Genomic DNA, 26,567 nt, shown 5'->3' with positions numbered 1-26,567 from the left:
AGCTGAGTTGCAGGGTCGGGATCAGGCTCCAGGCACCAAAACCCTTCCCCTGTGTGGGGCTGCAGTTTCCCACCTGGAAAGCAGGAGCATCATGCCACCACATTTCCTACAGAACATCATCTGCCAGGAGACCCCACCCTACCCCCTGTAAGTGCTTTGAAATGATCCCTTTGTCTCCTCTCCCAGGGCTGTCCTGCCAGCTGGGAGGCTCAGGACTGAATCAGGAAAAGAAATGGAGTCGCTGAAACGCGTCCCTGCTCGCCCCAGGGGGTTGGCCAGGTACCCCGTGGTGTCTGGTCAGGTGGGATTAGGTGGGGCTCTCAGCTCCACATTCGCAGTTTCACTTTCTGCCCATGGTTGTGCTGAGTCCTGACGCTGGAGCCAATTTGGTGCTGGGTTCAGTGTGACCCTCAGCCCAGCGTGGGCATGGGGGTCTGTTACCGCTGGGCTGCTCTGGGACGTTGTGTAACACCCCCAAAAAACAGCATTATGGGGTGGATGGCTGCTCCTGCCCATGCAGCCCTTGTGAGGCTCTGGGGGACTGGAGACCCTCATTGCCCCACTCCCACTGGTGCTTTGGGATCACTCACATCGAGGGGCTGTTCCTCCTCCCTTGGCTTTGGGGGTTCAGCCCCTGGAAGCTGCTGCAGGCAAAGCAAAGAGGGCAATGCTAGAAGGACAGAGGGCTTGAAAGCTCTTGATCCTTTAGTCACAGCCCGCTCAGCCTGAGAAGTGCTGGCCAAGAGCCCTCACACAGGGAGGGTCCAGAATGACCCTCAAGGAGGGGCTTGAGCCCAAGCGCAGCTTTTCCCCAGCAGCAGGGGAGGAGGCCAGGGAGGATGGGTGTACCCTGGCACTGTGCCCCCATGGAAGGTCCTGCTCAGCTTTTGGTGTGGGGGGTCCTCCCCATGGTGTCCCACCCCCCTGTCCCAGCTCTGCACCCCACTTCCTTCCTCACAGGTTTCCTCTCACCCTCCCCACTGCCACCCACCTCCCTTTTCTCACCTCCTGCCCCTTGGGGGTACCAGAGCCTCTGGGCCCATGGCACCGGTGTCACCAGCGGGGCACGGTGAGCTGCTCATGGCGTGGGGTGGGCAGTGAAGCCCCACTGAGCGGCCGTGGAGCTCACGACTGTGTCCAGCATCATCTCTGAACTGGAGCCCTCTGGAGCAAAGGTCTGCCTGACAACCAGTGATGCAAGTGCCAGCAGCCAATAGGACTTTTTTTTGGCTTCCCCCCCCCGGGTGTCAGGGCGGGGTGGGGACCCGAGGGTATTTCCAGAAGCCTCCCTCGGGGTGCTCATTGTCTTCGGGGAGCCCAGCGGAGCCATGGCTGAGGAGCAGCGGGACCTCATCTCTGACCGGGCCAGCGGGGTGCTCAGTGTTGGGGACACCCAGAGGTGCCACTGCCGGGGACTCAGGGTTGGGGCGCACGGGGAGGGCTCAGTGGGGACGTGGAGCAGGGGGTATTGCGTGGTTGTGGGATGGAAGGGGATACAGTCGGGTCAAGGGGGCACAGAGTGACTGCGGGGCAGGAGATGTGGCGCAGGCTGTGGGAATGGGGCACTGCGGAGCTAAGAGGGCCGTGGGAGGGTCTGTGAGGCCAGGCAGGGGCACGGGTGGCTGTGGGATGGGGGGAATTGGGTGGTTGTGGGATGGGAGGCATGGGGCGGCAGTGCGAGGGGAGCGTGGGGCGGCTGTGGGATGGGGGAATTGGGTGGCTATGGGATTGGGAGGGGACGGGGTGGCAGCGGGATGAAAAGCGTCACTGCGCCGCTGGGCCGCCGGGGACAGGGCATGGCGGTGGGGTGGCCAGGCTCACAGGGTGGGGCGTGGAGCCACGGCCTGAAGCTTTGGGGGAAGCAGCTCTGTGGGAAAGAGGCTGTGGGACGGGCGGGATGATGACATGGCCATGGGGCAGGAGCGGACCCTGGACCCAAAGGGCTTTATGGGGCTGCCCGCCATGTCCCAGCTCTTCCCTGTGTCCCAACCCCCGCAGGGGGGACACCCTGCCCGAAACTTGTAGCCAATCAGAAGCCCCGGAGCTCTGACGTCACCAGTCACCAGGCAGACGCCCGCGCGGCGCGTCCCGTTCTGGACATGTCCCTCGGCCGGGCAGAGTCCCCGGGCCGCGGGGACAGGGGTGACCTCTGGGGCACCGCGGCACCCCCACAGTGCCACATACAGCCAGCGGGGCAGGATCTGCCGCAACATTTTAAACAACATCCCATGAGCCGTGTCCTCTGCCCCATGGGCCAGCGAGATTCCGAGTGGCTCCGTCATCCCGCAAAAGGCGATGCCCAGAGTGATGCTGTTCCCCAAAATCCCCTGGCAGCGCCCTGTCACGTGCCCTTCGTTCCCCCTCCCGTGTCCCCCCTTCCCCCGCCCCCACAGTGGGTTTCGGTTCCCGGTGGGGAGCGGTGCTGAGGTTTCACTTCTGCTCTCTGCAAGGGGGGAATTTGCATTTGTCTGGCTGCAGACCGCCGGGACACGAGTGTCTGGGGCCGGGAGGGGGTGACAGCAAGATGTCACCTCCTGCTGCCGGTGGGCGCTGAGCTCCCTGTGCGTGCCCCGCAGGTCTGCGCTGGGGCGCAAAGCCGCCTTCTCCACGCTCTCCATCCTGGTGGCCCTGCTCATCGCCGGCCAGGCTGTCACCATCTACTACGTGTACCAGCAGAGCGGGCAGATCAGCAAGCTGACCAAGACCTCCCAGAACCTGCAGCTGGAGGCTCTGCAGAGGAAGCTGCCTGCCAGTCAGTAGCCCCATGGGCACCAGAGTGGGGGAGGTGGAGGGGGAGAAGGGATGAATCCTTCCGGAACCCTCCTGGACCACCCAACCCGGTTGGGTTCCTCACAGTTCTCCTTCCTCGGCAGATGCCAAGCCAGTGAACAAGATGAAGATGGCCAAGGCAAACACACCTCTGGTCATGAGTGTCCTGCATCCTGTATCCTTTGAAGACCTTTCGGTAAGGGAAGTTCACCACTGCTTGGCACTCCTGCTGCCCTCAGGCCTTGCTGCCGTGCTCACACTGCCCCTTTGCCTTTTCTCTTGAGATGAAGGGCCCTGCCAGCAACAAAACCGAGGACATAGTGAAGCACCTGCTGCTGGTAAGGTCCCCTGCTCCCCTGACCCCACAGCTGCCTCCTGCACTGCTCTGGGGTCTCTCGGGGTGCTCAGAGCTGGTGGGAGCTCTGGCCTCCTGCAGCATCTCTCTGGCTGATACCAGCACAACTCCAACCCCCACCCCCTCACCTCATTTTTCTTTGTCCTCACTGTGGTGGCTGCTCCACAGCAAGCAGACCCCGGCAGGAAGTTCCCGGAGCTGAAGGACGACCTGATGGACAACCTGAAGCACCTGAGAAGCACCATGAATCATATGGACTGGAAGGTCAGTGCTTGTCACTGTCATCCTGTCCCACCTGCCTTCTGTCCAGGAGTGCTTTGGGAAGGGGCATTTATCAGGATAAACAAATTCTGGCTTTAGCCAGGCTTGGGCTGCTCCCACCCAAAGGAAGGGGATTGTGTTCACACCTTCCCTGTCCAAGCCAGAGCTCTAACATGGCTCCCCGGGGCTGAACTCCCCCATGCCCATTAATGTGCTGGACCCTCTCATTGCAGTCCTTTGAGTCCTGGATGCACAAGTGGCTGCTGTTTGGGATGGCCAACAACCCCAAGTCTGAGGACCGCAAGACAATCCCAGCAGAGAAAGGTATTGGGATGGGACTGCTGAGCTGGGGACAGGCAGGGAGGTGTGGGCGTGGGGCATCTCACAAGGATCCAAGCCCTCCCTCCAGTCATGGACCTACTTGTTCTGAGGGAACCCCTGTCTTGTGGTTGTTAGGACATCACATCTCTGCTTGTAGGGTATTTGGGGTGAACAAAAGGCTGGAGCCCCACCCCAAATCCTCCATCCCTGGTTAGACCAAGAGCCCCAGAAAGATCACCGAGCAGGGGCTCGTTTGCCTTCAACTGTTTCTGGATAGAATCTCCTGCTGAGGGAAGGGCCTGGGGGCTGATGCAATGTCCCCTCTCTTTCTATTGCCCTAGTTCAAACTAAGTGCCAAGCAGAGGCCACTTTTGGGGGTAATCATCCGGGCCGCTTCCGCCCCCAGTGCGATGAGAACGGCGACTACCTGCCCAAGCAGTGCCATTTCTCCACTGGCTACTGCTGGTGCTGCTACAAAAACGGCACCAAGATTGAGGGCACTGCCACTCGGGAAAAGCTGGACTGCCCCGGTAGGTTGCCAGGGAGGGGATGGAGAGGAAGGAGCAGTGTGCATGGCCTGCTTGGGAGTAGAGGAGAGCTAGGAGAGGTGGGCATCTAGGCTTCAGGGAGCACCCCTCACCCACCCAGTGCTGGTATGTCAAGGCTTTAAGGGACCCCAAAACCCACAGCCCCCCGCGGGTAGCTGGAGCTGAGGTGTGCAGTCAGGGCTTTCCATGAGCCCCCCTTGCTCCCCACTCAGCAGTGGGGGCAGGCTCTCCCCCGCTGCCCTCAGAGGGATGGGGGTGGGTGATGGGGCAGCCCCAGGGTCCAGCAGCTACATCCTGCCCTCCCTTTGCAGGCACTGCTGCTCCCAGTGCTCCTGCTGGCACCGCAGATCCAGAGGAGATCTTCTCTGGGGTCGACGCGCTTAAGCTGAACCCGAGGAAAGGTGAGCGGCCAAGTGTCCCCAGAGTCCTGGGGACTGCTGGAGAGGGGCTTTGGGCAGTCCTTGAGCTGTTCTACTGACTACCTCCTCTTGTTCCCCCACAGACGAGTAGAAGAGGATGCCAGCAGTTGCCTTCAGCATCCCTGCTCCTTCAGCTCCTGCCTTATTTTTTCTTTCTCCGCTCTTACATTGCTTTTCCAAGGCAGTTAGCAGCGGGCATCCCTGGGCACCCTTCCCCTGCTGAACATCAGCCAGGGCTGAGCTGCCACCACCATCAGACAGAGTCCCCTCAGAGGGTGGGTAGAGCAGGCTGGAAAATTATTTCAGCCACCTCAGATCCACTAATCCTTTTCTCTGGCTCGACCTCCAGCAGCACCCAGGCAGCAGTGCAGCTCACCCCTGCTGAAGAACTTAGGCTTCCTTAGACTGAACAAACATTAAAAGCAGCAAAATAACCCCCACCAGCTTCTTAACTGCTTGCTGTAGGCTGGAGCCCTGTTAGGTTACTGGAGTAATGGGTTTTGATTGTGGAGTGCTCAGATTTGTACATAGAGATTCGCCTACAGCCTCAGCAGTGGGTAACCATAGGCAGAGGGGCTTCTAGTTTTCCTGAATATATCTGATTGTTCCTTTACAAATGATCTCACAAGCTAATAATCTCAAATAAACTTTTGAATAACCAAACCTTGTAAGCAACTCCAGCTTCTTTGTGTGCTTTTTGCAGCTGTCTGAGGTTATAAAGAAATGAAACTTAACAAAAAAGAGATTAAAAAAAAAATCTCTGCAGGCACTTGGACAGCTGTATCTCCACCCAGGACTGGCTGTGTTCCTTGCTCCATTCCTGGCCCATCCCTTGTTTGATTTCATTGGGACCCTGGGGTCCCCCTGCCCCAGACAGGCAGACCCTGGGCTCTGCTCTCCCACCCATAACATCCTCCTGGAGAGCCAGCCAGCCTTGGCCTCCCGTGAAAGCAGCTGAAGAAAAATCTGTTTGTTGTTTTTTATTTTGTATTTCATAAAAAAAAACAACACAAAAACTGACTCTGCCTTGGCTGAGAACAGCTGCTGGACACAACTGTTCAGTGCAACTCCAGGGACATGATAATCACCGCTGTCAGTGTTAGAATAAAAAGGAAACCCGAGAGCTTTCTTTGTAGTAGCAAAAGGACTGACACCACAAGTCACAGGAGGAGGGGAAAAAAGGTAAAAAGTTTTTCTCAAAAATATAGCTCTGTGGTAAGAGAAAGGGATGGCTGGGTGTCAACAAGGGGAAAAGCAGTTTATGCTCTGCTCTGGTCAAACTGCCTCCTCCACTTCCATTCCATTTGGAGGGACTATAAACACATCTCTGGGCCTCAGCAGGGCAGGAGGAGGCAGAAAGTTACACAACTCTGTTCTAAAAGTCACAGTTAAAAGAAATTATAAATTATTATTTAAAAAAATGTTGGAATTCTCCACGTGAGCTTCCTTTTCCTCTCTTCTGTTTGATCTTCACCCATAAATCTTTAATCACAGGAATGCGGTACCTTTGGGGAGAGGAATTAAAAGTTAGGGATGGGGAGGAGGAGAGCAGCCTTACAGCTGAGCAGAGCATGGGCAAAGGCATCTGGTCCACTTGCAGGTGGCTACAACATCACCATCTAATCCCCATCACTTTTCCAAGCTCCCTGGGGTCAGCAGGGACAGACAGACACTGCCAGAGGCCACTCATCTCTGCTGGTGACAGAGGTCAGCAACGCCCAGGCTGGACATCTCAGCAGCTAAAGAGTTGAGGTCAGACACATCCAGAGAAGCCAGCACGTGGCTGCACGACATTCCTCACACTGCTCCACTCCCTGGCCCTCTGATCCAAGGCCAGGCTGGCTCAGGGAGCTCTCAGAGGGCACACTGTCTTCCCAAAACTGGCCCAGGAGTTCTGAATGTGGCCAAGGTTACGCCGCTCAGGGTACCAATGGCCCGTCCCCACAGGCCATGTACCTTCTCACAATCCTTCAGGCTCAGCTCCTTTCTTCTTCTAAAATGGAAAGGGGAAAAAATACATCAGTATCATTTGCACCACAGACACGAAGGACCCAGCAAAGCCAGAGAGGCTTCATGGACATGTCCCTGTAGAGGTGGCAGCCACCACAAGGAACATCCTGTAGTTTCCCTCTGTCACCCCTTCAAGCCCTTGGGATGGGATGCAGAAGTCTACCAAGCCCTCAGGAACTCCAGCTTCTGCTGAGAATGAGGTGAGCAGACAGCTGGAGAGCAGCACTTAGTCCTCAGACAGGACTAAGTCCTTTGCCACCAAAAGAGTCCCTGGGTTTGACCATTCCAGGGAAAGGAATCTCCTAGGGCAGCAATACAGGAACAAGCCCTTTGAGTCACTCTAACCCCATCCAAAGGTCAGGGTGTCTTAAGACTGGCCACAGTGAACTGTAGGCTTCCCTGCACTGCCAGCAAGGCCAGGACATGGCTCTGTTCACCTCTCCTGCTGGGATGAGCACCACAGCCCAGGGTGTGACACATACCTTCTTCTTCTTCTTGTGAACCTCAGCAGAGCCATCTGCTACAGGCGCCCCTTCCAAAGATGCTTTTTTGCTCTTCTTTTCTTTTCCAGTCTTCTTTTCTAGGAGTGGGAAAGAAAAGCCAACTAAGAGAAGGACTCTGGTACTGTCAGCCTCTGAGAGGGAGCACAGACTGGTAGGAGCATCTCCAGTAAGACTTCAATCACATCCAAACCTGAGCAAGATTTCCAGAGCAGGAAAGGCAGAGGCTCTACCCACAGGCAGCTGCACCCAGGGATGTCTCCCTAATACCCCTGAGTCAGAGCAGCTTGATCCCATCATCTGTGCACACACGTGGGTGGAATGACATACAATTCCCTTCTTTCCACCTCCTGCTGCCCACCTGCTCCAAGGAACTGCTACAGGGCTGGAGTAGATGGGCACGTGCCAGAAACGAGAGCCAGGGGAGCTGCTGACACAGGGTGGACACGAGGTTCAGCTCAGCAGAACTGCTCAAGAGGCTCCACTCATCTCTGTTAAACAGCTCACACAGGGCCCAACTGACAAGTCTGTCTCCTCCAAAAAGAAGGGCTGTGTTTCAGCAGAACAGACCTCGCCCAGCCAATTCACATCCCCTCCCCCCATTTTTCTTTAAAGCCTACCAGATCAAGCACAAAACCAGCTCTGATTTGCAAATACAGGCTGCACTGTAAAGAAAAAAAATGGCCTTTGGATTAGGGCACAGAGCAGGCCACTACAGAACAAGAAGCTGTAGAAGAGTCAAAAGTGACAGAATAATGGAAATAGCCTCAAGTTGAGCCAGGGCAAGTTTAAATTTAATACTAGGAAAAAATTCTTCACTGAAAGGGTTATTAAAACACTGGAACAGGCTGACCAGGGCAGCAGTGTGGTCACTAGTCTTGGAGGCACTTAAAAGGTGTGTAGATATGGCATGTGGGGACATGGTTTGGGGATGGGCCTGGGTTAATGGCTGGATTTGATGATAAGAGACCTTCTTCAAGCCACATGAATGATTCCATGAGGGAAGCAGCCAAGCAGGAAGCCAATGGGAAAGCCATGGGTGCTATTTGCAAGGCCCTGCACCAGAGGCTGAAACTGGATCAGCTGCAAGAACCTACTGCAAACTAGGCCCCAAGTGTAGATGCTTACTTTTAGCTGCTTTTTTCTTTTCCTTGCTGCCTGCCACCTTCTCGAGGTCACCATCCACTTTCTTCTTTTTCTTTTTGGGCACTTCTTCATTAGCTTGCCCTTTCCGTTTCTTCTCCTTGGACTGCCCCACAGCCCCATCCTCTCCCGTCAGCTTCCGCTTCTGAGACGTTTTCTGCTTCTTGTTCTCTTTGTCTTTGCTCTTGGATGTTTTCACAGCCTTGTCTGCTGTGGAGGATGGTTTCTTTTTCTCCTTTTCTTTTTTCTCCTTTTTCTCCTTTTCTTTTTTCTCCTTTTTCTTCTTCTTCTTCACTTCCAAGCCCTCTACTGTCTGCACTGCAGGGACTTTGGCAGCAGTGGTGACCTCAGTTTCACTCCCTGAGCTTGGCTGCTGTGACTGTGGGACGGAGAGCAGGGCATGTGATGATGCTGGTGTCACTTGCACCCCTGTTGCCCCAACATTGTTCTCTTTCATTGCCAGGGTTTTCTTCAGTGAGGAAGCTTTGAGGCTGGCATGACCAGGCTCTGTTTTTCCTGCTACCTTCTCTTTGTTGGAGGCTTCTGTAGCTTCCTGTCCTGAAGAGGGGTTGTTTTCTGCAGAAACAGACAAAAACAGAGAAGACAACTCAGGGAGCATTCATTACACAGACTAGTCACAGGAGGATGGAAATATGCATTTGAAGAGGAGAAACCAGTTCTTCTCTGAAAAAAAAGCTAAACTTGTTGGCATCTGTAGCAGAGTCAGAGAAAGATGCCTCAGCCTGAAGTGGGTGACAACAGCCACAACAGCTTTTTTGTTTGACAAGATGGGTGAGCATAGATGGAGCAGTCCTTCCCCAGGACACCATCCCCAGTGAGTTGGGGACTTCCCAAAGTGGTGGGGGTCTCCACACTGCCTCCTGCAATCACCACCAGTGGCCAAGCCCAGAGCCCCTGGGCCTTCTTGAGCCCCTATATAGATAGTTCTGACTTCCTCAACAGCCCTTTGCACAATTTCATGATGTGCCCAAGGGACCAACAGACCCATCTGAACTTCTAGAGTGGGCCAGAGTTCATCTGAAGGTGCCAGGGTCACACCAGAGCAGAAGCAGCTTTCAGATCCAGGTTTTACAATTTGCCAACAAACCAGGGAAACGATGGGACATTCTGGTTCTTTGCTGGTTTTCTCACTTGCTTCCCCACCTCTGCTCTCCAGACATGCAGCAGAGCCCACACAGCCCAAGGGGAAGTTTGAATACCAGCACTGTGCAGCAGCTACTCTTCAGGCAGTGTTTGAGCCCTCCACAGAAGCCAGCAACACAGTGTGCACTGGCTCCAGGGAGAGCCCTACCTGCTCCTGTTAATTACTGTGGTTAAAGCACATCTTGGAAGAGGCAAAGGCACTGAGCCTTGCAGGCAGCCAGCACAAGCAGGGTGTTGAGGGAGAAGGCTGTGCTGTGGCCAGGGAAGCCAGCAGACGGCAGCAGTGCTCCACGCTGTGGTTCCACGGTAGAGACACACTGGGAACAGGGCCCGTCCCAGTGCCACCCCCCTGTGCCAGCACGGCTTTGCTCCCAGGCCAAGCAAATTCCCAACCTTGCCAAAGGAGACCCACCTGCTTTGTGGTTTGCAGCCACCTGGTTGTCATCTGTGTCAGAGTCACTGCTGTCACTGCTTGAGCTGTTGGCCACGGCTGCTTTCAGGGAGCCCTTGGCGAAGGAGTCTGCAGCACTCACAGCTGCCTTCCCTAGCCCCACCTCACCTCCAGGCTGGGGGGGAACCGTCTTTGGTGCCTGGGGTGTTACTGGGGTCCTGGAGAGGACTGGGTAGCCTGCGAGGAGGGACTGAAACAGCACAGACACACTGAGGAGTCACAGCAGGGCAGCCTCCCACACACCAGACATGCAGCTCTGTCTCTGCTGCTATTATCCTCATTCTTCAAGTGAAGGGCCCACCTTTGGCCACCTGTGGAGCCAGCTCTGAGAGCCCAGGGCTACGAGGAGAGGGGCCAGCACTGACAGACACCAGCTGAGCTGACAGCCTGGGGAGCTGGCGGCCAGAGGCTCTCCTTTGTTCTCACCCAGCCAGGCAGGCTTGGGGCAGGCTCCTGGCCATCAGCGTGCGCCCACGCACACTTAATGCACTGCAGATGTGCTGCACGCCCTGCACGTTACTTACAAAGGCAATTTCATGTCTTGGACACAGCTTAAGTTACAAACTAAAGTGGGGGGAAAAAATCCCTGCTGCTATTGGCACTGTGCACCAGTTCTGGTTTAACCCTTGCAAGGTACCATATCCTGCTGTCTCTTCTCCCAGGGAAGGCACCAAGAACCCTGGGCACAAGGCCTGGCTGCCTGGGGAAGCATTCCAGGCTCAAAAGCTTCTCTCTCTCTGCCAAAAGGTCTTGCTCACACCACTGCACTGGGGAACCCCCACTTCTCTGCTGGCAAACCCACCCAGCACCCCGTCTGCTACGGCTGAGGATTGAGTCTCTCAGTCCTATGTAGGAGCCAGCTGCAAGACCCCAGAGGATCCAGCCTGCTCAACACCATACCTGTGATGCTGCATCCTCCTCCTCCTCACTGGACTCTGAGGAGGAGCTGTGGGCTGGCTGGGGCCCTCCTGGTTTCCGTAGGGAGCCTGCTGGAAGAGCAGAGTTCCTCCTGTTAAACCACTGCTGCCTGGGGCTGAGCTCACCTTCCCAGCACAGGCACTGCCACCAAAAGCCCTCCTGCCTCCAAAAAAAGGCGAGTGCTCTGCCAGGCTGGAGAGGAGGAATGCCTCTCCAACCACTGCCAACCTGCCATGGGGTAACAAAAAGCTGTCCCCATCCCAGTAGCACCGAGAGCATCTCCTGGAGAGAACTGACCAGGTTTGGAAGGCTCCTTGGGTGCCTCCTCCTCGTCACTGTCGGAGGAACTGCTGCTGTCTGAGGTGTCCTCTGCATGAGCGGGTGGCACGGCCAGGCTCGGGTGGGTGTCCTGTCCTGGCTGCAGGACTGGTTTCCTTGCCTTGGCAGTGGAACTTCCTGGGGTGGCACTGTTGGCAGGAGGAGCTTTCCCCACAGGAACCGTTTGCTTTTGGCTGGAAGCAGCAGGGACCTAGGGAGAGGGAGATGAAATAGATCTGGAAGGAGGAATAACTAACTGCTCACATCCGTGTAAGCAGCAGCCCAGAGTAGAGGGGCTTGGAGCACCTTGGCCTTTCTTCAGCTGCACTGCTCCAGTTTGTGTCACAGTCAGCCCAAGCCAAGCAGACAACTGCTACCACAAAAGGAAAGAAGCAGCCAGCCAGCTGGGGCCAGGAACAGCAAAGGTACCAGGGCTGCCCTCTGCCTCATCTCACAGCAGGATCATTGTGGTCGGGATAGGGCAGCCCCTCTCTCCCAGCTTCATGAACACATCCCTCAGCTGGGGACGTGGCACCAGACCCCAGCAGACCCATCTTCTCCCTCTCCCCAGGAAAGCTCCCCACCTTAGTCTCCTCCATCATTACCTTTCCTGCCAGCGTGTTGTGCTCTGAGGCATCAGTGCTCGAGCTCTCAGACACTCTGCTCACTGCAGGGACAGCAGGAGTTTTTGTCCTCTTCCCTGAAGGCAGGCTGGCATTTGCCTTTGCAGCCACCATGCTCGGAACTGCAGTTACTTTGACGTTCTGCTGGGACAGACTCTACAAGAGATGAGAAAGTGAATCAGGACAGAGTAAACTTGGAGGGAAAAGATACAGAGGCATACACCAATCCAGCACTAACTCCCAAGCCTTTCCATCATTTTCAGTGCAGCACCAAGCTTTTTGGTTTTTAATTCTCTCTTTCACAGACCAGTTCTGCCTCCCATGAGCCTCTGAGCAAGGCCTCTGGCACAGCCAGGAGCAGAAATGAGGGCCAGCACCCCGAGAATGCCAAAAGCATTAGCTCAGTGCCCCGAAGGCAGCTACCCTGAGGGCAGGCAGGGGAAATGTGCTGTGCTTGCAGGCTGTGAATCCCTACCCACTGCAGCAGCAGCAAGACTGCAGCTGTAAACCTTTGCAGAGCGGGCACTTGGACTCTTAGATGCCTTTTACACTCTAAAATCACACACCAAGAGTTAACTGGCAACAGAGATAAACAAAGACACTAACCACAACGAAAATCTGCCTCCAGGTCCACAAGCCAAAAAACAGATTAGGGGTCAAATTAACAAGAGCAATTTTGTTGCCTCACATTTAAAACCTCCCATCAAACTTAGCAAAAGAGAGGTTAAAAATAGAAAGACCAGGGGCATGGAAACCAGGCACTGAGGACAGGACCATGACACAAATGCCAGCAGGAGAGGGAGAAGGAGCCACGAAAGGAGCACTCCTGGTTTCTGCTACTGACAAGGCTACGTGAGCAGCTCTCTCCCTGCAGATCTCTGACAAGCTGGGCCTTTGTGGCCTGACATTTCCCCCACACATCATCTGGCCTTGGGAAGGAGAAGGCTCCCGCCAGCCCAACGCGAGCTCTCGGCCCTCTCACACAAAGCTCAAGTTACAGCAACTGCATTATTTTATACAATCTCAGTCATATAAACAAGCTTTACTCAAGGACTGCTCAGGATGGCTGCCTGCCCATCAGCTGGGGGGAGACAGCTTTTCCACTCAGGCCAGCATGGGGAAGGGTTTCCTGAGTGCTCATAATGTCCCCCTCCCAGCAAAGGCATGTGTGGGGTATGAAGTGTGCTTGGGCACCAAGCCCTGGGCTCAGAACACCAGCCAGGCCACCACCCTGTGGAACAGTAGCCATGTTCCTCAATCAGTGGGGTTTTTTATGTGGGTTCTTGGGCTTAAACTGCAGCACAAGTGCAGACAGCCCCAGGGCAGGTTCACACCAAGGCGGCTCTGGCCCCAAGGAGCTCAGACACAGCTTTGCAGGACTGGCATGGAGAGGCAAAGAGACTCCAGTGGGAGAGCTGGGATCAGCTCCATGACCCTCAGGGGTGCTCTCAGCACAGACAGGGGGTCACCTTCCCTTCTCTAAGGCAAGGGCCTGACTCCTCCAGCTGAAAGGCAGCAGGACTGCCGTGCTACCCTCAGGGCAGATCCTGCCATCCTCCCAAGGCTTGTGGAAAAGAAAACCAAAGGGAAGTTTGGTTTTCTTGAAACCAAACTTAAAGTCTTCAGAGGTCTGTGAGGAACCAGGCAATGGGTTGCCTTGGAGCTACACAGGTCATGGAAAGACTCTTCCTGTAAGGATTTGGCTGCTTTTCCAGCCTAAATTCCTGGAGTAGAGCAGAGGGGACAGAGTCCCAGGGAAGGTCTGGGCTTGTGTGTCTACTCACGTTCCTGTCAAAGCACTCACACTCTTCACTGCTCTCACCCACTGCAAGACTGCTGTGGCTGAGATGTGCACCCAGAGCTGGGGTCAGCCAGACCCAGGGACACAGCCAAGGAAACCTAATCCAGCCAAGGGGAGGCTCCTCTGCACTGCTCACCACCTGCACAACCACCACCTTCCAACTCCTGAGACCTCCCGAGCGTGCAGCACTAAAGCCTACACAGCCAGTGGGTCAGCAGCTCCTCACCTGGGAAGGGGGGACTATTTCATCCTCTGAATCTGACTCCTCACTGGAATCATCACTGCTGTGCACAGCTGGAGGGGCTGTGGCCGGGGCCAAAGTTGGTGCCTTTTTCACGTTTGTTGGTTGGGGCACAGAATTGGTTTTCACTGCAGGAAAAGGGTAAGAGATTGTCACTGTGAGAAAGAATTGCTCTCTGGCGCTGTCCAGAGCACGAGCTGCTCCATGTGCAGGGGAGAGTATGAAACCCATAAGGATGCAGGTGAGGGATCCTGGCTACTACCAGGCAACTTACCAGCTGGTGGAGGCTGTGTCTGTGCTGCAGGAGACTCCTCTTCACTGTCAGAGGAGTCACTGCTCCCACTTTCTGAAACCTGGCTTTTCAAGGTGCTGACCACTGCTTTTTCAGGCTGCCCAGCTTTAGCAGCCTGGCTCAGGTTGGGAATAGGCCTGGGCTGGTCTGATAACCTCTTAATAAAAAAGAAACACAGGTCCAGAAGTGTAGTATTAGTACAGGTGTCGTTTAGGAGTTTAAGTGCAGTTTCAGCTCAGGTTGGGTTTTGTTTTACCCTAACAGAGCTGTTACTAACATTCTCACCATCCTTGGTGTGGTATCAGTGGAAGGGGCTTCAGCCACTCCCTGGGCTGAGCTGCTGTAGATACATCCCTCTGAATTTAGCAATTTCCTTCTGACAGAAAGTCCAAGCACATTTTACATGAGCACACAGGCTAACAGTGCTTGTAAGCTTCTAACAGCAATTTCTTCTTGAGACAGAGACACTGGCTGAGGACAGGAGAAGCACTGCAACCCCAAGACTCCCACTCCAAGGAAGCCATTTAAGCACAACCTAGCCACAGTTCAGGGAATCAGCAGGAGCTGGGAAGCCTTGGGCCATCACACTTGCAGGATTCAGAGACAGCACTGGAGCAGCTACAGTCCAGAGCTGCTAGAGAGCTCAGTGTAGACACAGGGCTGACACAAGGGCTGGGAACACAGGGCAGGCAGAGACAGAGTGCAACTCAGCTTGGAAGCTGACTGGTTAACAGGTCTAAGAATTTAGAAATCTCCAGACAACAAAACACCTCTGACACTCACTAGGGCTGTGTCTTTCTGCAGCACCTGTCAACAATCAGACGTTCCAGGACAGACCACAAACCACTTTTCCTGCTGTGTCAGCACAGGAAGCCAGTCACCTGTGCCCCAGATACACAACTGCCAGGTGAGACCCTTTCTTCCTGGCCCCTCTCCAAGGGCTGCAGATCCCCCTCCTGCACACTGAAGGTCAGTGGTGGCAGAGGAGAGGAAGCACTTGTGGAATGATCTGGGAATTTCCTCCCCTGCAGACATTCCCCAGGCTGGCAGTGCTCTGCACCCGCTCATTTACTCCACTCATGGCTCATCTCCGGGCCGCTCTGCCAAGGAGTACATCGTGTTTGCCAGGGCAGGCAGGCCCTGTGCACCCTGCATGGGATGCCAGCCTGCTTTGGTGCTCCATGAGAGATTCCTGCCTGGCTGCACCATCCCTGCTATGCTGCTAATGCAGTGATACCCCCACAGCAGAGAGCACCGGCGTAGCCTTTCGGGAAGACCAATCCTACTGTGCTTCCTGGCACAGCCCTGCCATGGGCTGCCACTGGGGCACTGTTTATCATCTCCAAGCCAAACACTAAACAGACAACAGCATCTGCATGTTTATCCCATTACAGAACAGCTCTCTGAACGAGCCAAGCACATTTTGACTCTGCTTAGAGAAACAGAAACCTCCACAAGTGCCTGGGGAGGGGGGACTGCAAACCTCACTTCTCTGTTTTGTTTTGATACCAGTGAGTCACAATCTCCAGGAGAGAGGCCAGCTTTGCAATGCTGAAGAGACACAAGTACTTGAAGCAGTCAGAAGAATTCACACACACTGCTCTGAACGTGCTAACTCCTCTCTGTTGTTCTGAACACTGCTGTGCAAGGGAAGAGCTTACCAAGACCAGAGCCCACTGAGTTTTAAGCGCTTCATAGCAATGGTCTGGCTTCTCCTCTCTGTGGATGCACAGCACAGGGCCGCTCCATTTCCTAACTTAGCAATGGAGTGGGAAAGAGCTGCCACGCAGGGGCATCATAACACAGAAAGAACATAACAAAGGTTTACACAGCCTCAGAACTTCCTGGGAGGTAGCCAAGGTCCATCCATCCATCAGAGGGATGGCAGTCTCACGTGGGATCTGGCCAACAACACAGCCAAGTTACATCAGGGACCAAGTAACACAGGCAGAGCTCCTGACAGCTTGAGAGTCACAGGTACTGAAGTAACTCAGAGAAGAGGAAAATAACTCAAGAGGAAATCATTTTTCCTGCTCGCTCTCCAGCCCCCAAAGCAGGAGCTGCCTGTGGCTCAGTGAGTGATGACTCAGCTCCCGCACAACCCATCTGCCACTCGCTGGGTCCATTTGCATCCTGCAGCGCTGCATGACAAGAGGAGGAACAACACTGAGCCACGTGTGCCCAGCACGTTGTAAAATCACACTCCAGCACTGCCTGTGTGAGCACTGCCTGTACCAGCACTGCGACCAGCACCTCAGCTGTGTCACGGCCCAGCCAAGGGGCAACTGCCACCTGCCCAGGAGGAGGGGCAGCGTTCAAGGAGGAAAAGAGACCCTCTGTCTCTTGGGAGATTTGGCCTCTCCCCACACAGCTTGCAGTCCAAGATTAAAAGTTGCTGGCACAACTTCTGTCAGCACAACCCACGCGGGTTTTCCTGGGATGCTCAAGGAAGACACGGGTTCCCAACACATGGATGCACGTGTATCTCACACCCACTCCTTGTAAACAGAAGCCAAAGCCTGTCTACAGAGGGCTCAAGTGCCACCTTTGGCTCAAAACACTCAGGAAAGAAGCAGCAGAGCAAAATTAGCAGTTTCAAAAGAAAAGCAGCTCACTGCATCTTTAAGGTCAGACTGTCCCCCATCACCATTCCTTTCCCCCCAAAATATGCAAACACCTTGTCAACTTCTTTGACTAAATATTCCTGAGTCTTCGGGGGTAAACATACCAATTAAGCAGTTCAATTTAGGCATGATGTTCATTTTAATTGTGCTAATCCACCCCCACAGGGAAAGATGAAGCAGCTTCCAACGCTCTGTATCTGTTTGGATCTTGCACAGAAGCCAGAGGAAGTTGCAGGATACAGTAAGTCAGTGGTTAGCATATGCCCAAGTAGCAGATGGTGAGGAATGAGCTAAGAAGAGTTTGACTGGGAGGACAGGACTGTGGACACAGCTAAGCCCAATGGTTTATCTTCAGGCTTCACTCGTGGCCCCTGCCTGTAGGCTACTAACACGGGAAGGAACAGCCTGTATAGCAAAAAAAGAGCTCCCTCAGTGACAAGCTCTTCCTTGCTGACTCTGGCTGTGGAGGGGTAAATGTCAGTTTGCAAGAGGGAATGCTGAAGGGGTTAAATCAGCAGGTAAAACTTGCTGTTGAAAGCTTCACAGAATCAACACCAGAGGATGCAAACCTACCCCAGCACATAAACCCTGCTAAAATGGACAAATCTCAATGGTTTTACAGTGGGACCTCATGGCACAGCTATCAAATAGCTGCTCCTGTCACCTAGAGCTGAATCCTCACATATAATCAATCATGCAGGAAGAGAGCAGCACAGAGCCAACTGTGAGAGAAACATCCCCCTCCACCCACCTCAGCAGACCAAGGCTATGAAGACAAAAATGCAGAGCCTTGCTGGCTCCTGCCTGTCAATAGTCAAAGGACGTGTTGACAAAGAGCCTCCTTGCAAGGACACGTGAGGCTCTACCCCCAGCTTCCCTTCCTCCCTTGCAGACAGTAAGGCTGCATCTCCAAAAGACTGCTTTCAGGGCACTTTCTGAAGGCCCCTCCAGCTCAGACTTGAGGCAGAAGGTCTCAGCACAATGTGCCTAAGGATGCTCTCAGGAAGGGATTTGCACCCCTTTGAGTTTAGCCACATGAGTCCACTGTGAGCTCCCAGTCCTTCTCCCTTGGTTTGAGAACTCTGACCAACCCCCACAGGAGAGCCAATACTAAGATAGCTGTGACCCTGCACACAAGGCCACTGCAGCGGGGCAGGGCACGAGTGAACAGCTGGTATCAAACCATGTGCCTCCCACCTCCTCTGGCACAACGCGTGACAAGAGTGAGGCTGTACTTGCACAAACAAGGTACTCCTGGTGTTTCAAGATCAGTGGCAGCATTTAAGGGATAAACACTTGTCTTGCATACTCCATCCCTTGGCACTGGGCTGAATGCAGCACCTACCTTCTGGCTGATGGGCACAGGGAGGTCCTCCTCTTCACTGGCTGACGAGGCAGAGCTCTCCACTGGCTTTATACTTTCAGCAGGCTTTGTGGGAGCAGCAGTCCTTCCCAGTGAGGTTTTACCCTGCTTCGGCACTGCTGGTTTTGGTGCTGCTTTCCCTTGGGACAGTGGAAGTGTTTTTGCTGGAGCTGCTTTGACAGAGAGTGATGCTGCTGGTGTAGGTTTCACTGGGGATGGGACGGCCTGCGAGGATTTTGAAGGTGACTTTGTCTGGACAAGATATGAACAGAGTGAAGTAAGGCAAATCCCACTGCAGCATAATTCATTTGCTCACACTATGATCAAGGGAAGAAATTTCAGAGCCCCCCAGGAAAGGCAAACCCTGAAGGAAGACTAGTGACTGGCAGGACACAAGGAATTCTTTCATCTAGCCTTCTTCATCAGTCTGCTGCTACTACCAGTGCCCCCCAGTGAGGTACAAGGCAGCACTTTGCACTCTCCACAGTAGGGAAGCTGAGCTGCACCACATTTGACAAATTAGACACTATTTATTGCAATTTATACCTGAGAAGAAAATTCCACCATGATAATTTGCCTCTTCAGGTGGGAAAAGAATCACCGGGGTTTTTTTCTTTTAAAAGTACTGATGGATTTTTCTAAGAAAGGCACAAAGGGTTGATTAAAGCTCAGAGCAAAGACACGGAGGTGCCTTTTAACAACTCACGCCTCCTTCCTCCCACCCCCAACATGACTTTGCTACACACTACTTGCATTTACAAAATTTTCTTTTCGCTGCAGTTCCTAGCCCTGAGAGGCATGCAAGGAGAGGGAGAATCTCAGAGACACACACCTGGGTTACCAATGGACGTTCTTCATCTTCACTGTCTGAGGAGCTGCTGCTCTCTGATGTGTCACTGGGCTGTGCAGCCCCAGGAGCTGCTGGGGATGCAGATTTGGCCTGGCTTGCTGCCTGTCCTGTTTGCTTCACTGCATTCTTCTTCAGGGACCCTGGAGCAGCAGCTACACTTTTCACAGGTGCTGCACTAGCCCGCACTGTTTTCACAGCTGGCTTGGCCTGGGAACAAAAGGGAACAGGAGAAACAAGAGGGAACAGGAGAAGCAGGTAACACCTTGGAAGAAAATACTTGAAAGCTCTAACTGCATGGAATCTGTTTTAAAGCAAGCTACCTTGCTAATTTCAATCAGGACAGGCTTTTTCAGACCCATGAGCTGTGGCATATCTGAAGCAAGTCACTTTCTCCATGGACTGCCTGACTATATCCATCAAATTGCATACTAATCACCTCCTACAGATCCAAGGATCTCCCTCAGCTTCAGGCACTAGAAAAAACTGGAGGAGAATGGTTGATGTCGGCAGGGTTTAGGGGGGATCTCAGCCACACAGCATGTGCTCTGGTCTTGGGTTTGGGGATCTCACACACCCAAGGTAAGGGATGCTGTCAGAATACAACACTGCAGCATTTCCTCTCTTCAAAAGAAGGGAAGTGATTTCCTAGGGACAAAGAATCCATGCTGGAGAGGTTACCTGGATGGGTGGAATCACCAGCTCTTCCTCAGAGGATGTGTCCTCACTTGATTCCTCACTGCTGCTCTCAGCCCCAGCTGCCGGCTCTGAAACACAAGCGGGGAGATGTCACAGCTGCTGCCTGCCCTGAGCCCCCAGAGTGTGATGCTAATGTGGCTTTTGAAGTCAGGGAAGCAAAACAAGCCAAAGAGAGGGCTAAGGGGATTTGCAGGGAAGAGGACCTAGCCTAGCTGAAAGCATCAATAGCCTGCTGGGAACAGACAAATGCTGACCCACCTCTCCCCGAGTGCAGGCAGAGATGGGAAATGCTCCCTGGCCCCCCTCTGACTCTACGGGGTGCTGCCCAGCCACGTACAGCTCCTTGGAGGGGCACCCAGCCTGGCTGGGCCTTGCCTGGATAACAGCCATGAGCAGCATCATTTCCAGAACTTCAATGATCTATTTCTCACCCTCCTCCTCCAACACACAGAGACACACTTCAAAGCATTTAAAGATTTCCCTGAAGACTTCAAACCCCAAAACGAATCACTTTGCAATTGAGAATAAAGAGAAAACACTGGAGGGCCTTTCCATAAAGCTAAAAGTATCAGCAGCATTAGTACTGCACCTCCTCCGGACATGCTACACTGTTAGCCCCAACCCCTGGGTATGTGCTGGGTGCTGCCAGACATCTTAGCACAGGATCTGCTACTTGAAATGGGAGCAAGCACGCTGGATTCATCCCACGGAGCTCCAGAGCTGGCTGCTTTGCAATGTTCTAGCAGCCTCCCCAAGGAACAAGCATCACTCTGAGCTTTCCAGCAAGGGAGCTGAAAGGAACATGCTGAAGGCACGTCTCTGATCCAATCTGCAGCAGAGCTGGAGCTCACACACATCTACACCACCCTGCAAGCTCCTTACCTGCTCTGGGAGCTGGGGCCTTCACAGCTGGCGTCTCCTCTTCCTCCTCGCTCTCGGACGAGGAGCTGCTGCTGCTGCTGGAACTTTCTGGAGCTTTGGTCGTTACTGGTGCTTTGCTTTGTCCTGCTTTGACCACAGCTGCTGTGGCATGTCCAGGCTTCCCAGGACCAGGCAGTTTCTGGTCCTTGCCTGGGGCTGGAGCTGCAGCCAGAGCATTGGGCTGCTGCTTGTTAGAAAGCACAGTTCTGTCAGCAGCAGAGAGCCCCTCTGCTCTGCCCGCTGGGGCAGTGGGCTTGGGAGGAGAATGCAGGGAGTTGGAAGCTTTGCCACCCACCACAGCTGCTGTCACCTATGGGAAATAAAGGAACTTAGAAGGCTACACACAGATGGGGAACTAAACTGGGGAATGTACCTGCAACAGCAATGTGGCAGCAAGGTAAGCCATAGAGCTCTTCAAGGCAGCGTTTGGGGGACAGATATCTAAGGAAACGCTTATGGCAGCATATGAGGGTCATTTAAACATGATTTCCACCCCAGGACACAATTCTACACATGCTGAGGAGTCTGGGACAGTCCTGGCCTCAGAGTACCACCAGCCTTCAAAGCCAGGAGCATTGCCTTACCGTCACTGCACCTTTCCCAGCCAGATCCTCCTCTTCTGACGAGGACTCATCTTCCTCACTGCTTTCTATATTCACTACCGAGTTCGTGGCCAGAGAAAGGCTGGCTGCTGCACAGGAGAGAGCCACAGAGCAGCTGTGTGAGTGTGTGTCTCACACCAGCACGGTCTCTGGTTTGCAGGAGGGCCCCAGCAGCAGGGCAGGGTCCCATCTGCACACCTGACCCAAGACCATCACCACTGCTGTCCCCGTGACAGGTAAGTACTTTGATCCTCCACCCCATCCCTGTCCAAGCCACCAAGACAGGGAATCTGTCAAGATCTGCACTTTTCTAGAGGCTGGTCTACAGCAGATCAGACTGATCTGCCAAAATACATCAGACACAAGTTTTTGTTAGACTCTGCAAGCCAACACCTCCCACATCAGCTGCATGCGAGATCTATCCCCACCTCAGACAGACGGCACTGGCCTTCCAGACCCACTAAAAAGAAGTTCCCTGACCCACAAAACAGGCCTGCCTTTACTGGCCCAACACACACCTGGGACCAACTAGAAGGTGCTCCACAGTGGGCAGAAAGAGGTTTCCAAAGCTTCATCTGAGCAGCAACACCCATCCCTCCCCAGTGAATCATAACAGGTTTTTTCTAGCTTCACCAGACATCTGTGCTCCTCAGAAACTCCACATGAGAAGGGGGTGCTAAATTAGTTGTCCTATTTTTCTATGAGCACAAACAAATAGCCATCACTTTACAAGCATTTTCTCCAGCCAAGCAAGCTGGGCTGCTCCTACACAAGTCTCCAGTCCTACTCTGTCAACTCCAGGGAGATAAAAGGCTCCTACCATTTGAAGCTTTTGCCTTCTCTTTCTCATCCTCTTCCTTCTCTGAGCTCTCAGAGCTGCTCACGGGATCAGGAACTCTGATCTTTTCTGGGATTGCTGCCTCCTCATCACTCACATTTCTTCTCTTGCAATTTGGTGGAGTTCTGAGGGAAGACAATGGGTGTCAAAATGGGGAAAAATATCTTGAACAAATTAGAATATAATTATTCATTTACTCTCAGATCAGGCTCCAGCCTAAGAATAGGCAGTGTAATTTCCCTACAGAGGAATTTCCCTACAGAGGAATTTCTAAGGGGGTGGGAAATACTTCTTTAACCTCCAAGGGACATCTCCAGTCCTCAGTAAACTTCCAAGAGCAACATATTCCTGCAACACTCAGGAGAAATACTGAGCCTAGATGATTTTTCTGTGCCCTAGGCAGACTCCTTCTTACTTTAGCAGAGAAATAAAAACATACACAGGCAGGCTGGTGCTCGATAGAAGGCATCCTGCAGAACAAATTCCTTCTCCAGGGGCTACAGCCACAGCCTCAGAGTAAGTGTAGCCTCAGGGTTAGGGCAGATATCCCCAAAATACCAGGTCCTGGTATTCCACAGGGCCAGGAGAAGCCAATCTAAAGGGTACAAAAGCCATTTGAACTTGGAAAGTCAGGTTGCAGAGAGGTTTAAGAAATGAAGTGGCTGGACCTACACAAGATGTGTTAGAAAAAGAGGAGGAAGAAGCCACATAAGTATTAAACACTTAAGCTGCTCAACTGGGTTAAAACATTAAGCTGGAGAAAGATTTCTCCAGGCTCTAAATCCCACCTGTACCAGAAGGGATGATGTGGCTGAAGTTACCCATGCTTTCATTTGAGAATTAAAGACAATACATTTGCCTTATTACAAGGGTAACACTGGGAACATGCTGGTGTGATTCACACATGCAATGCTTCCAAGCCCTGGGACACAGAGTTATCAGAAGCAAATATCCTCACTTCTGGGCCAGTTTAGCCCATTTTATTTGTTCATCTGTTTTAAAAACAAGATTAGTTTAACAATTTGATGAGTAAAGACTGTGCTTGGTGTCAGAGTATTCTGGCAGCACAGCTGTAACACCAAGTTTTGTGCAAACAGTCTAAGCCAAAGGCACGTTTGCTCTTACAAAGTCCTTAACTACTCCAATAATCCTTTTAATAAAGCAACAGGGCAGCCCACACAGGCAGCTCTGATCCTGCAACACCATCCTGATCCAGTGGCAGCTGATGGCACAGCACAGACTGATGTGAGAATTTGTTGTGAGCGACCAGGAGCTCGGGGATACCCTGTGAGGGGAAGAAATGGTGTCTGCTAGCACTGGCCCTGTGGCATTCTGGAACATCTGAGACCTGCGTGGCTCAGGCTGCTCCTAGGGCTGAGCTGCTCCAGCTTTCCCCAGCCCCCAGGCACCCTTCCACCCCCCTCTCTGCATCCTCCAAGTGTAAATGCAGCTCTGATGGGAGGTCTCTTCTGGAACTGCAAGTCTCAGCTTTAGCCTCAGTCTGGAAGAGTTTCTGGAGAACACCAGGGGTGGCCTTGGTGAGAAGGGCAAGAGCCACAGGGTAGACTAAGGAAGGACATCTCTGGGCTAAGAGCCTATGAGCAACAGGATGTGATAAAGACAGCTCACTCACAGGAGCACTCCAGGATAAAGATAGTGGCCAACACATCCCTCATTTTGACTCCCAGGCAGGCAGACCAGGAATGGCAGATGTCTTTGTGGGGCAGGACCAGAACAGAAGGGTGATGCTGAAGAAGGAGGAATTAGATCCGATGCAAATGCCCTGTTGCCCCTCAAGTTTAAAAGCAACAGTGTCTGGGAGGGTTTGCTGCAGCAGGCAGGATAACCAGCCTGTGGGAAGGTCACCATCAGCACCCATGAGAGCAACCATCTGCAAGAGGGAGGAACTGCAAACCCATTCCTAGGCTGCTGCATCATCATCTAGATCCAGCCTTTCTCCTGCTCAGGTGTGGAGGACAAGAGCAAGGCAGAAGGCACTGAGCAGAAAACACCTTGGAAAAAACTCTTCCCAAGGCTGCTGGCATGGCCATGCTAAGGAGATCCTCACTCCAGAGCTCCAGACCCCACAGATTCCCAGACAACCCAGCACTGAGGCTGCCACAGGCCTCTGCAGGGCTGCACTCAACACCCAACCAAAGCACAGGGTGGGTGCAAACATCACAGATGGAAAGGCTCCCTCCTGCAGACCTTCAAATGGGGGATAACGATGCAGGAAGGTGTTTGGAACATGTAAGGACTTGAAAGGACAGGCTGAAACCAAGAGACTTCCTCTGAGACAGATCATCTGTGATCTATGCCAAGGTTTGAGTCCGTGTAAGAGCTTTGGCATTTCAACACCTGCTCAACTCCTTTGTTCTTGGGTCAATAATCCGGCAAAGCACGTGGCTTTAAAAAGAAAGTGAAACAGAACTGGGGAACAGACTTCTTAGAGTAAAGCATGACTCTGAGCTCCACAACACTCCAGCATCAACCAGCACAAACAGCATCAGCTGCTCAAAACTAAAGTAACAACTTATCTCCAAGGTCAGGAAATTTTAAACCAGCGCAATCCTGAACATCTGAAATGAATTGCTGTGAAACCAGAGGTTAGGAGAAAATTCTACTGAGCACAGTTATCACATGAAATCCTTTGACAACATGGAATTCCAACAAATAAAAATGACACATGCCATGCAGCCTAGACGTCAGCACAGTCTGGAATCTATGTGATACTCATTCCCTCCTGTGACTTACTTTTCCCAGTGGGTAAAGATGTCCTCGAGAGAGGTCGAGAGGGAAGGGAGCAATTTCTGTGAAAGCAGAGCGAACACCAGTCAAGCACCGGCCCAAATGTGACCCAGTTTCGGGATGTGCCCACCAGACAGGAGCAGCGGCCGCGGGGCCCATCCAAACCTCCCGGGAAAGCGGGACCGTGCTCCTGCACACACCTGCCGGCGGATCCCTCCCACTCCCCGCCCCGCCGCACCCAGGGCCGCGTGTTTCCCTGGAGATTTCTCCGGAGCAGCACGTGTCCGGGGAGCAGCAGCCCCCCGCTACGGGAGGCTCTACCGGGCGGGCTGCCGCTTTCTCCCCGGCCGGCTCGGGGCCGGGTCGGCCCGCGGGCACCGGGAGCGCCCGCTGGGTGCCGGGGCCCCACGTGGGTCCAGCACGGACCCGCGAGGAGCCGCGGGCCCGCGGCGCGCCCACACTCACATGGCACTCCCGGTGGTCGGTGAGGGCGCGAACCGAAACCGGGACCGGGACAGGGACCGGGACCAGGACGTGCGGCCGCGCCGAGGCCCGCGCTCCGGGACGGCCCCCCCTCCCGCCGCTGCCTCCCCCGCGGCCCGGGCCCGGCCGCCCGTTACCTGCCCGCTCTGCGCCTGCAGCTCCCGGGCGGCCCGCGCGAAGCCGCCGCGGAGCAGGTGCTGGTGGATGAGGGCGAGCAGCTCCCGCCCGCCGCCGCCGTCGGCGGCCATGGCGCGGCCCGCGTGCCGCGCCGGACAGACGCCGCTTCCGCTTCCGCCGCGCGGCCCCATGGGAAACGTAGTGCCGGGAGTGTCCGGGGGCACGGCGTGGGGGGGACCCGGCGGGGGTTTGTCACCTCATGGGGGTCGGCCCAGGGGAAAGAGGAGAAAAAAGGAGGAGATCGCCCCAAGGGTCTCTCATGCCGCCCCGGTGGGAGATGGGGAGAACGGAAGGGCGGGGGGTTCTTCCCATGAGGTTCCCTCGCACCCCGTGAGGTGTCTCACACTCCAGGAGGTTCTCTCCCACCCCTTCGGCTGGGGACGGGGCACAAAGATCGGGGGTCCCTTCGCGGTGCGCCCGCATCGCTGTTTAGGGCATGGGTGAGCAGGGAAAGGGCGGCCAGCCCACAGCGGCTGCCTCCACCGCCCTGGAGGGGGATGGAGAGCAGGGAAAGCGGGGGGCTCACCCCCTGGCCGGAGCCGGGCCCCTCACAGCCCTGGGCAGGAGATGGCGGCGAGCACAGAGCGGCGGGGGGAGGACGAGCCGCCCACCAGCGGGGGCGGCACCCCGGGGCTGCTGCGGCAGCGCCATGTGTAATTCTACATATTTCAGATCAGCTTTCCGTGAGATTCATCCAAAGTGCTCTGAAGGCGAATCCTCAGAGCTGATTTAGTGCTGAGTGGACTTTGAGGCGTTTGTGGGGCTGAAATAAGCAAAGAGCCAGAGGGAAGAAGCTGCTCCTGATGCAGAGCAGCTGCTGGAGAGGGGCTGTGAGGGAGGGGCTGCCCCGCTAGCTCCCCTCGCCCGTGCTGATACTTTCCAGGAAAAATCTGGCTCCCATCACTTTGGCAGGGGTTTATTTTTGGAAGGTTTAATAATGTCCGTGGTGCGCCTGTCGCTCATTCAAAATACAGACCCTGCATTTGTATTCCTAGGCAGGATTAAATATAAAACTGGCCTGGCTCCAGCTGGCTCTTGCACCAAGCGTCTTTGACACCAGCATGGTCCAAGGCTGTAAAGGCACGGTCCAGGTGGCAGTTTTACAGCTCCTGTAAATGAATCACAGACCTG

The 26,567-nt window shown here is 54.2% G+C and overlaps 2 protein-coding genes across 8 annotated transcripts; one reads left to right on the top strand and one right to left on the bottom strand.

The window, feature by feature from the left end:
* Window positions 1–1,245: 1,245 nt before the first annotated feature.
* CD74 (CD74 molecule) lies at window positions 1,246–5,348 on the top strand. Of its 3 annotated transcripts, none has more exons than XM_038150141.1 (9): window positions 1,246–1,399; window positions 2,577–2,752; window positions 2,874–2,965; window positions 3,054–3,107; window positions 3,293–3,388; window positions 3,619–3,709; window positions 4,048–4,236; window positions 4,566–4,655; window positions 4,757–5,348. In XM_038150141.1, the coding sequence occupies exons 1-9, from the start codon at window positions 1,329–1,331 to the stop codon at window positions 4,762–4,764; spliced, it is 867 nt and encodes a 288-aa protein (XP_038006069.1). In that variant the 5' UTR covers window positions 1,246–1,328; the 3' UTR covers window positions 4,765–5,348. The 3 variants fall into 3 exon arrangements, with proteins under 3 accessions (XP_038006069.1, XP_038006067.1, XP_038006068.1); XM_038150139.1 differs by having other exon boundaries at window positions 1,252–1,399; window positions 3,060–3,107; XM_038150140.1 differs by lacking the exon at window positions 4,048–4,236 and having other exon boundaries at window positions 1,252–1,399.
* TCOF1 (treacle ribosome biogenesis factor 1) lies at window positions 5,178–25,531 on the bottom strand. Of its 5 annotated transcripts, none has more exons than XM_038150134.1 (18): window positions 25,397–25,531; window positions 24,783–24,838; window positions 22,011–22,153; window positions 21,173–21,279; window positions 20,550–20,898; window positions 19,650–19,735; window positions 18,954–19,178; window positions 18,104–18,373; window positions 14,117–14,291; window positions 13,828–13,970; window positions 11,783–11,956; window positions 11,157–11,388; window positions 10,842–10,930; window positions 9,903–10,131; window positions 8,312–8,902; window positions 7,166–7,263; window positions 6,630–6,666; window positions 5,178–6,178 (listed from the first exon to the last, which is right to left on the bottom strand). In XM_038150134.1, exons 1-17 carry the CDS (start codon window positions 25,505–25,507, stop codon window positions 6,634–6,636), a joined length of 3,111 nt encoding a protein of 1,036 aa, XP_038006062.1. In that variant the 5' UTR covers window positions 25,508–25,531; the 3' UTR covers window positions 5,178–6,178; window positions 6,630–6,633. The 5 variants fall into 5 exon arrangements, with proteins under 5 accessions (XP_038006062.1, XP_038006066.1, XP_038006061.1 ...); XM_038150138.1 differs by having other exon boundaries at window positions 6,630–6,663; XM_038150133.1 differs by having other exon boundaries at window positions 5,214–6,666.
* Between the last annotated feature and the right edge of the window lie 1,036 nt (window positions 25,532–26,567).

Source organism: Motacilla alba, chromosome 13 (genome assembly GCF_015832195.1).
Source record: "Motacilla alba alba isolate MOTALB_02 chromosome 13, Motacilla_alba_V1.0_pri, whole genome shotgun sequence".
NCBI lineage: Eukaryota > Metazoa > Chordata > Aves > Passeriformes > Motacillidae > Motacilla > Motacilla alba.
The sequence above is the reverse complement of the archived record's forward strand: the minus strand, read 5'-3'. Positions and strand labels throughout refer to the sequence as shown.